Source organism: Selaginella moellendorffii, unplaced genomic scaffold, assembly GCF_000143415.4.
Source record: "Selaginella moellendorffii unplaced genomic scaffold, v1.0 SELMOscaffold_73, whole genome shotgun sequence".
In the NCBI taxonomy this organism is placed as follows: domain Eukaryota; kingdom Viridiplantae; phylum Streptophyta; class Lycopodiopsida; order Selaginellales; family Selaginellaceae; genus Selaginella; species Selaginella moellendorffii.
In genome coordinates, this window is record NW_003314334.1 from 614,535 (window position 1) to 625,065 (window position 10,531).

The following is a 10,531-nucleotide window of genomic DNA, read 5'->3' on the forward strand; positions in this document are numbered from 1 at the left end:
AGCTCCAAAAGGCCCCACTGTCCACTACATCATCTCCCTAAACTTATATAGGCAGTCACCCAAGCGACTGCTCTCCAAAAAAAGAAGAAAAGTGAAAGACATCCATCCATAGAAAGCAACGTTGCATGATTCCGCAACTCGCATCACGATTGCAGCACTCGCCGGATAATGAAAGTGGATTATGTCTGCTTTGAGTTGTTTAGTACTAAACCGCGCTTCCGGGAACGTTCTAAATGTGGATGGAGATCGTCCTCTTTGGGTCGATTCCAAGAAGTGGATAGACACTAGAAAACATTCTCTATAGCTGGGACGTGTCCAGCCCTAATTTCGCGCGTGAATTTTTGACACCCATCGCGCCCATTACGTGAACAAATGTGCCACCATTTGTCTAATGTACGAGGGGCGAAGGCCTGCCCCTCATGTTTGACCACCAACCTCCGTCCCGAGATTCTTTAGGGTTATAAAACTTTCTCGAAATTTTAAGATGCCACCACCCTTCGCTTGATCGAAGCACGTGTTGGTTTTGTCCTCATGTCATTTGTACCCTTTGGACATGCTCGATCGCTTCCATCGTCGGTTTGTTTTTCACACAGTACCCACATGAAAACCAAAAAGGTGACGCAGAAAAAATACATATGGCCAGTGGTCTTGTTTTGCAGAATTACTGGATCATGTGGACGAGCGGCAGAAGTGGACTCATACTGGCATCAACCAAATCAATCTTAAGGAAACTAAGAGATCATAAACCGAATTGAAAATGGATAATCCCCTGCCACCTTCCAGATCTTTGATTATCCTTGGCAGCCAGGGCGAAAAGCGGCATTGTTTCCTCCAGATTTTCAGGCCAGAAGAGGTTGGGGGCATGTTGTGTGAATCAGAATGGATGCCAAGCAAAACAAATGTCTGGGCCCTCAGAGCCAAAGAGGGAAAGCAAAAAAAATCTCCCAGGGCCCTGGATTTGACCTAATGCTATCGAATATTCTATTCCCATGACCGAATATTCTAATCTCGTTAGTTAATCCGCGGGGTAGCCGTTTATCGGCCGCCACGTGGCTGTCCTGTCCACACCACGTTGACGGCCGGCGGGCCCAATGGGGCTCCCAAGAAGCGGCAGCGTGCCAGGTGTCAGCTTTGACAAACCAGTACTACCGGTATAACGACAATAAACAAATAGCGCCTGTACTAAAAGACTGTACATTATACTTGCATTTCTGGGGCGTGGCCATGTATTTACTCGTGTTGTGACATGCTAATAAAAGGAGATGGTGTTAGCGTTACTCTAGGTAGGGCTAATATTCCGTAGAGGTGAGTAAATACGCGAGGGGAGGGAGGGCCCAGGGGTAAAATACATTTATTTTGAATCAAAGCGGCTCCCTGGAACGTCTATATATACTTGCAAAGGGGAACACGAGGGGTGTTAAGGACACTTTTTGCCCCAACCCTAAGGCCGTTCACACTGCCTGCGTTAAAGTGTGTCCTTGGCTCAACGCCACATTTTTTTTCTTCTGGTTGGTGTTCCAACGATCGAACTGCGGTGCTTGCTTTGCTCGCATCGTGTTTTTTCCTTTTTTTTCCTTGCTTAGAGCCAAGGCGCTAGGGTTCTTGCGGCGCGCCCGGGGGCTGGGCTGGATCGAGCAGCGGTGGGGGCGGAATCGCGGGCGGGGGAAGCCATGGTGGTGATCTGCGGCGGTGTGTGGGCGCCATTGCGCAGGGCGACGGAGAGCGCGCGCGAAGAATCGCCCGCATCGGCGCGGGCGTGAAGAAATCAGATTGGGGCGTGGCGCCGGATCTCTCACTCGTTGCCGCGCATCTGGATCGGCGATTATCGCACTATTATATTGCTAGTGCCAGGTTGTGCTTGGCGAAAGGAGGATGCGCCTGGGCATTGGCATTGGGATTTTCTAATCCTCCTCCAGCGGCTTATAGGTCATGGCGGCTGAATCGCTTCCTCGGCTCCTAGACTAGCAACGATGAAGGGTAAAATCCATCTCTCTCTCTCTCTCTCTTCCTCATCTCTATGTTCTCACTCTCATCCTTGTTTTTGTGGTTTTCCAGTCGCAAACTCTCACCAACACGTCAGCTCCTACGAGGATGGCTTGTATCGATCGCACTCCATCACCGATGTCCTCAACTTTTTCAAGTGGCGATCGCGGACGAGGGCGGTGGCTCCCGAGAAGCTGTCATCGGGGAGCCTAGTTGCGGATGATGAGGGATCGCCGGATGGAGAGCCCAAGAAGGCAGCAGACGAGCATCCATCAATGTCAGAGAGCGATGGAGGGGAGTTTGATCATCCGAGCCTCCGATTCGCCACCACGAATGGCGAGCGAACACTTTCCAATGGCGACTTTTATGCTGGCTCCTGGCAAGGGAATCTCCCCGAAGGGACAGGCAAGTACTTATGGTCGGATGGCTGCATGTACGAGGGGGAGTGGGGGAATGGGATCAAGACTGGGCGGGGAAGGATCTCCTGGCCATCGGGTGCTACTTACGAAGGCGAGCTCCTGTGTGGAAATCTCCATGGCCGTGGGGTTTACACCGGAGTGGACGACACCACTTACAAAGGCTCCTGGAGGATGAACTTGAAGCACGGCGAAGGTGTCAAGAGCTATGCCAACGGAGATGTCTACGAGGGGTTCTGGAAGGCTGGCTTGCAGCACGGCGATGGGAGATACATTTGGCAGAATGGAAACCAGTATGTGGGGGAGTGGAGGAAGGGAGTGATGAACGGGAAAGGAGTTTTGAGATGGAGCAACGGTGACACGTACAACGGGCAGTGGCTGGATGGGCTCGAGCACGGCCATGGTGTTTACACTTGGACAGACGGTGCGTGCTATATGGGAACTTGGAGGAAAGGTGTCAAGGACGGGACGGGGATCTTCTACCCGACTGGATACTTTCCGCCGAGATCACGGCGGTCTTTTGAGGCGCCAGCTGCGAGCGAGCTTTCGGGCTCGGACTGTCCGGCGTCTCCGATGGAGAGGCGATGGAGTCTCGAGGGTGGTTTGGATTTGACACACTCGAAAGAGTCGTCGCAAAAGAAGTCAGCTATCGACACGCCTGTGCTTGAAAGGGAGTACGTGCAAGGGGTGCTGATCAATGAGATAGTCAAGCAAGGAGATGCCGCGTCACTTAAAGTTTCCAAGCGTCGGCAACGTCGGCCGGCCAAGCGGCCTGGGGAGACTGTTATAAAGGGTCACGGGAGTTACGATTTGATGCTAAACTTGCAACTAGGAATAAGGTGAGTTTTTCCTTTTTGGCTTTCTTTTATATCGTTTTCATAGTAACGTTGTTGAATTGAAACAGGACTAATGTAGGTAAAATGACGCTTGACACTGCTCCAGACGTCTGCCCGCAGGATTTTGGGCCACGATCGGTTTTTGTATTGAAGTTCCCGAGGCTAGGCTCGCATCTAACACCTCCGCATCAGTCACTCGACTTTAAATGGAGAGACTACTGCCCCAACGTTTTCAGGTGTGACGATAAACACGAGCGTTTCCGTCTGATCATTTTCGTATGCCTGGCAGGTCTCTACGTAAAATGTTTAGAATTGACTCCGCTGACTACATGATGTCACTGTGCGGCAATGATGCACTGAGAGAGATTTCTTCCCCAGGAAAGAGCGGAAGTGTCTTTTACCTCTCACAGGATGACAAGTTTATGATCAAAACCATGCGGAAGGCTGAAGTAAAGGTTTGTTTCTTTTGTATTTTTCTATTCCGAGTGCGGGTCTAAGATGGTATGTTTTTGCAGGTTCTCTTGGAAATGCTTCCGAGTTATTATGAGCACGTTCAATCGTCCTCTAACACTCTAATCACGAAATTTTTTGGTCTTCATCAGGTTGAACCTCAAGGTGGAAGGAAGGCAAGTTTTTCTAAATCTATATGTGCTTTTACGCGAGTCTCATCTTGTGTATCATCTTGCAGGTTCGTTTTGTAGTGATGGGCAACGTGTTCTGCACTGACCTTCACATCCATCGGAGATTCGACTTGAAAGGCTCTTCTCAAGGCCGATCCACTGACAAAGTTGAGATCGACGAGAATACAACTCTAAAGGACTTGGACTTGAACTTTGTGTTCCATCTCGAGGCATCCTGGCGGCAGTGTCTACTCAAGTAAGAGCACATTAACAGCAACGTTTGATAATCAGACTTTGTTGCTTGCAGGCAAATAGAGCAGGACTGCAAGTTCTTGGAATCACAAAGGATAATGGATTACAGCTTGCTGCTGGGAGTCCATTTTCGCGCTCCTCAGTGCCCTGCCGTCTTCTCTCCAGTTCCTTCACTACCTCCAGACGCGGCTGCCGAATGTACAGGTAAGTTTTTGAGATTGATTTGTCCACGAGGACAACCTTATTAAACATTATTCTTATAGACGGCCTGGACTCAAGCAAGCGAAGTGGAACTCTAGCAACAACGGAAGATCTATGCTCGCTCCCAAAGACTACAAGGTATAGACATATAGACATCCTCTATCCTGGAATTTCGAGCTTACGAGTGTTGTGTTTTCTTTCTCGCAGGCTTCAAATACGACTTGGTGTGAATATGCCCGCCAGAGCCGATCGTTCTCACTGTGATGATGGAACTAGCAGTGATGTCTACGACGTGGTTTTGTACTTGGGGATCATTGACATCCTCCAGCAGTATGATATCACCAAGAGAGTGGAGCACGCGTACAAATCACTCCAGTTTGATTCTCAGTCCATCTCTGCGGTGGATCCGAGGCTCTACTCGAATCGATTCCAGGAGCTTGTGCGGAGAATTTTCCCCAGCAACGATACCAGTGTCGTCCCCAAGTGAAAAGAGAACCAAATTGGCTGGCGGGGGGGGGAGGAAGAAGAAGCCGTCGTGTACAGTAAGTAGATTAGTGTTTAGCTAACCAGCTGGTTTTGGCTGCCATTTTGTTCTTCCAAGTGACATTAGGAGACTAGTCGAGCTATGTACAATTGGGATGAGAGAAAGAAACCAAGTTTTGGAGATGGAATGTCTTTAATGCTTTTACTAAGTCGTATTAGCTGACTTGATGATCTTTGTCGAAGACTTTGACTAAGACTTTGACAACTCGGCTCGTGCCCGCTGAAGGAAAAGATTATTTAGTGCGGAGTTCTTTGTAAGTTTTGAACTGCCGATCTTCAGCCAAAGTGTATCACTTTTCCCATCGATTTGATAGTGATTCGATTCCTGGGAAAATCAAGTGATTCGTGGTCCGCAAACCTTGATTTGAAGGTTGGATGATTGCACTGACTTGGAGCAAACAGGAGCTTGGCCACCATTGAGCGGACAGAAAGCTAAGAGTTTTGTTGACACAAGCAACATGAAATTGTCTTTCTGGATTTGATCTCTGGATCCATAGCGAGCACGCAGCTGGGCACTTTCAAACTCGTCAGCATCTCTCGAGCCAGATCCTTCCTAAAAGGCGCCAAGAGCAAAGACTTTTAAAGTAATATCATCAAATCCTTCCTAAAAGGTGCCGGAACAGCCTAAGAGCAAAGACTTTTAAAGTAATATCATCAACTATAAGCCCACCCGAAGGAACGAGATCTTTTGCTGAGGTATTTCCTTCCAGAACTTCTGATTTCCCGGAACTTGTGCAGATTCGTTCCACACACAAGTGGACCCAACCGCGAGAAAATTTACTTCGAGAGGCAATCCAGTGCCGTCACAAACAAGGACTGAAGAGGTAGCTAGTGAAGAGGATGTTGTAGACACTACAATTTTGCGAGAAAATGTGCAAGAGATGTCAAGAAGAAGAAGATATCGTAATGCCGCCATCCGTGGCCAGGATACGCTGCAGATATTGGTCAGGGCAGCAGTCGTAACTCGGTTGAAGACGAAGGTTCAACCTGTAGGCATCACATTGAAAAATGAGTAGACAAGATTGGGAATACATAGCTGCCTTACCAGAGCTGTCACCGCCGCTGTCCCCGTTCGAATCCGAGCTGCCACAATTTTCCTCACCCAGCTCATGGCCGAGCCACATGACAAAGACGAACTCCTTGAGCCCTTCATTCTTGATGTGCATCTTGCAGAAGTTGCCGTCTCGATTGCCCATCTTCACCATTCGACCCTCCCATGCAACCATCTCGGAGTCGTTCGCGCCAATCTGTATGAGCATTGGCTGGAACCATTCGTTGTTCATGACGCCACAAGGCATGACAAGCTTGGGCAGTCGTCGGACGCGCCTCGCTCGCGCAACACGGTCGATAAGCTGGGCTTTCCCTTCCTGAAAAGATCACGGTTTACAAGCTGTTACAGCAATTGCTTTTCACCTTGAATTTCTTGGGCGCCTTGTACTCCACGAATGCCCGTCCATCGTCGTAGACGTTGCTGTCCTCATGTCGACAGTACGCAAGATCAACCCTGTGAAGGCCCGCTGTTGTCTTGTTCACCCAGATGTGCTTTTGAGGGGCAGAATATAAACCATCCAGCAGTGGAAGTATTTTCTCCATGAGCTGCTTCCCATAGTCGTGGGAAGTGAATGGATATACTTCTTTGAAGCATATCTCCGCACGAAATCCATTGCACCTGTCCTTGATGGCCTTCTTGTTTTCCCCCCAAAAGCGGTTGAATCCATTTTTCGCGATCTGAATGTTGAGCGTTTCTTTAAAGCTCTTGAGCTCAGACCACAGATTCCGACACTCGTGCAAGTGACCCGCCCAACTCTTCATCAACTCTGACGTCGACAAGAGCCTAGTTCCCACAAAGTTGGTTGAGTCCTCTGCCAGTTCCTCTGCCTCCGCCCGGGGAACGATCACAACCCTGAAAAAATGATGCGGCACAGACATGTCAAGTGGAATTGCCGCAGTTTCATGCCACACTCTCGTCCAGTTGCGGCTTCCGTCGCCTGAGGAAAACACCAGCTGCCAGCCAGCGGGGATGACATCATCTTCATCACTGGACAGTCTCGCCTTGATGGAATCCGCCACCTGACCAAGACTGACCTGAGAGTACACATGAAAGCTGTCATTGTCGATGTGAGCAGCCACCAGAGACGGGTCCGGATCGTAGCGCTGCTGCGGGTCCCCGACCGCCCAGAAGTAGTGAATGCAAGTGTCCATTTAGGGTTCTGCATGGCAAACGTGGTATATTGTAAAATTGGCATGGTGCCTTTGCTGCCAAGCCCCGAGGCGGTGCTATCGCAGGAGGAAGTGGGCGAGCTTGTCATCCAGCCAGGCGTCCGCTTGGCGGATGTGGTGGAGCAGATCAGAGAAAGGGCACAGATACCCCCAGGTAGCTCATTTTCGTTTTTCGAAAGTGGGGATGGTTTCTGGCGGAGGGTTTTTGCTCCAGAGCGGGAGATTTGCATTGCTCCAGATGTGAAATACTACTTCTGTGTTCGTTTGAGACCCGACAAGAGGAGCCGCAACGAGCAAATAGAAGGAAAGCGGTGTTGCTTTGGAGCTCTTCATGAGAATGTGTCGAGGGTGATGGCCGCGCTCGGGCTGTTCCAGATACGTGCCGGCGCCTTTGAGGAGTTTGAAAGGAAGGATAGCACGCAGGATCTGGCTCATCAGATGCTGAAGGGTTTGGGGCTGCTGAGCTGCGACGATTTTGCTGCTCGCTTCAATCTGAGTTTGTTCCTGGACGAGAAGTCTTTCCGGTAAGCTTAAGTTTTATCTCAGCACAAACTTCTCTCACGATCGTTTGCAATATGTATCCAGGGAGAAAATCCAGGAAGACAATGTTCTTCATGTTGCTCTTGTCTTTGTCGACAAAATACAGCGTTCTTTCCGTTCAATGGTGGCCAAGCCTCCGGATCTCGTTTGCTCCAAGTCGATGCAATCATCCAACCGTCAAAAGAAGGTTTGTGGACCTTAACGCGTTGTCTAGTATCACTTGACTTCTTGATCTTTTCAGGAACTGGCATTCTTGTATTGGCTAAGCTGTCTAGTGGCGCTATACAACAGCGTTTGTTTCCCCAGCGTTCCAACGACGCTCGAGCTGATTGCTGGAAACAAAATGTCAGACACTCCGGACCTCAACGTACGAGTTGTCAGAAAACTTCGTACAGAATCACTATCAAACGCTGTCTTCAAGGTTGTGATCGATGGGAAAAGTGATCCACTTTGGCTGAAGATCGGTCATTCTCGGAAGGCTCTCAAGACCGTTCACAACTTATGCCTTCCACCTATGCTGTGGAACCAAGTGAGTGCTGTAGAATGTTCATGCCTTATTACTGTGGTTTCTATTTTTGTATTTTTTTCTCGTTCCAGGTGAAAAACGAGGGCAGGATCTTGAAAAGATTGAAGTCGAGTGGCTGTTCATTGATACCAAACTTGGTATTCTATGGTCACTGGCATGGCAGGCCTGCTGTTGTCACACGGAACGAAGGAATTCCTTTCCTTGAGCAGTTTCCGTGCGACGCTGATGTTGGAACTGTGGAGAAGCTTTGCAAAGATCTAACAGAGGCGGTCCTGGTTTTACACGTAAGATGTAAAACTTCTGATCTCGTATATTTTTTCTCAACACTTTTTCCAGGACCACAAGGTCTTACACTGCGACATCAATCCAAGAAACGTGGGAGTGTACAACGTAAAGACGGATCGATGGTTTTACCTTTACGACTTTGGGTGTGCGCTGGATCTGCGACGAGACGAGGATGCGTCCGAGGTGGTGGGGAACTTGCTCTTCAGCTCCTGCCGCAACCTGAACAGGCTGCAGCCGAATCTGGTGACCGAGCTCGTCTCAGTTGTCTACACCTGCTTGTATGTTGCGGGTTTGAAGCTGCCGTGGGAAGAAGCAGCAGCCAAGGGAGACTTGGACGAGTGCTGTCTCTTACGTGATACCTTTTTCCGGGAAGTTGACCTGTCTATGTTTTCTCAAAATATAGCAGGCTGGCTTCGCTTTGTTTTGCAGCAGCGAACTGATGCTCGTCCAAGGGATATTGCTGCGAAGTATAGAGAGTATCTATGTGGTGAATAATATGTATTATTGCCAAGTGGTGGAGGCATTGCTGGATTTTAAGGCGAATCTCCATATATAAAAATTAAACATTATGGGTAGTAGCAGAGAAAGAATCTCCAGGCCAATCTCCAGTTCTTCATGTCTTGACAGCTCACATTAACAATTAACATTGTGAATTTAAACAACAAACCACTCTCCAATCGCGTGTGGAGCAGCAGCAAGCAGCTCGAGCACCAGAAAGAGCTCGCAATGAGCTTGCATGGAACAATGGTTAATCTGGACCAGCGCCCTAAATTCAAAGACTATTGAGCACGTGAATTTCTGAGCATTTCCAGACGCGTTTGTAAGAAAGACAAAGAAAATAAAAATGCCACGGACTTTATAACATTCCCACACTAAAATTCGTCCACGAGAATTTTTATCGACCATCCATCGAATTCTATGTTCATGGCTGGAAATCCTGCCGCATTATTTCTTCCAGATGATACACCCCAATCTTTCAAGTAACTTACCACGCTGTGTTGTTCTTCACGCTTACCAGGGATACTTTGGAGAGGCCGGGGGAGAGGCCTTCATCTTGTTCTTCGGCTTCTTCTTCTCCCAGCTCGCGTATCCGCACAGCCCAAACTCGCACTGGCTGTGCTTGGAGCAAATATTGTCGCAGCTCCCACAGTGCTTTCGATCGCGGAGTAGATCCACGCACTTCCCCGCACAGCAGCTAAAGCCATACGTGCAAGGCTTGTTACACCCTCCACAGTTGCTGGGATCCACTTTAGTGTCGACACAGAACCTGTTCCAGCAGCACTTCGTCCCACCCGATGGAAACTTTGCCGGATCCTTGCAGACGCTGGCATTGTGAGCGCACCAAGTGAACTGCCACTGCTGGCTCCCGGAGAGATAGTTGCTTCTCAAGAAGTTGGAGTGGCCGGGCTTTGGAGAGTCCCTCTCAGAGCCATCCTCATCCTCGTTCGCGGCTGCTAAGGCTGTGTTGTAGAAGATGAAAGCGAGTACCACCGACGTGCAGATTGAGTTTCTCATCGCTGCTGCTGCTCTGCCGAGGAAAGCTTACGACCTCCTCGCGCATTTGCTCGCCAAAAATCTGCATCTGCCGGGAAGCATCTCAGATTCGTGAAATGATACGATTGAGAAGGACAAGCAGAAAAAGAAAGGACTATGCAAAGACAAAGCGATTCACAGAACTCTTGCTTTGACAAGAAAGTAAAGAGGGACTCTGCGGGACCAAAGAAAACCAAGGCAAACGAAGCCAAGCATAAGAACGCGGTGGTCCCAAAAACTAGACGTATGGAATAAGTAGATGCATATCTCAAGCTTACCTTGCATGTGCTCTTGGAAAGAGAAAACGAACCAAGCTCATCTTATTTGACCATCTGATATCGGCGGGTCATCCCAAGGAGGCCGAGATAATTCTATCATCGCATGAGAACTATGTCTGCTAGGAAGTCAACCTGCAATGGCGAACAAATGGAATCCAGTACTAGAAAACAAACCTCGTGTTTCATAGGCGAGAAGTCTGTGTGATTCTCCATTCGTGTTCACATGACAGCAGTATGACTTCTGATCATCACGGCTGAATCTCCAGCTTCAGCACTTTATGATCAATCGTCAGCTCAT

The 10,531-nt window shown here is 49.0% G+C and overlaps 2 protein-coding genes across 2 annotated transcripts; one reads left to right on the forward strand and one right to left on the reverse strand.

Annotated features, from left to right (window-relative positions):
- Nucleotides 1–1,440: 1,440 nt before the first annotated feature.
- Nucleotides 1,441–4,983, forward strand: LOC9648884 (phosphatidylinositol 4-phosphate 5-kinase 9). The gene is made up of 9 exons (XM_024660301.1): nt 1,441–1,977; nt 2,056–3,238; nt 3,304–3,471; nt 3,525–3,690; nt 3,751–3,861; nt 3,924–4,111; nt 4,163–4,311; nt 4,371–4,446; nt 4,516–4,983. Exons 1-9 carry the CDS (start codon nt 1,971–1,973, stop codon nt 4,793–4,795), a joined length of 2,328 nt encoding a protein of 775 aa, XP_024516069.1. The 5' UTR covers nt 1,441–1,970; the 3' UTR covers nt 4,796–4,983.
- A 4,274-nt stretch (nt 4,984–9,257) lies between these two features.
- On the reverse strand, nt 9,258–10,011 carry LOC9648886 (stigma-specific STIG1-like protein 3). Its single transcript, XM_002986367.2, has one exon. The coding sequence runs from the start codon at nt 9,935–9,937 to the stop codon at nt 9,434–9,436; it is 504 nt and encodes a 167-aa protein (XP_002986413.1). The 5' UTR covers nt 9,938–10,011; the 3' UTR covers nt 9,258–9,433.
- Nucleotides 10,012–10,531: the final 520 nt, after the last annotated feature.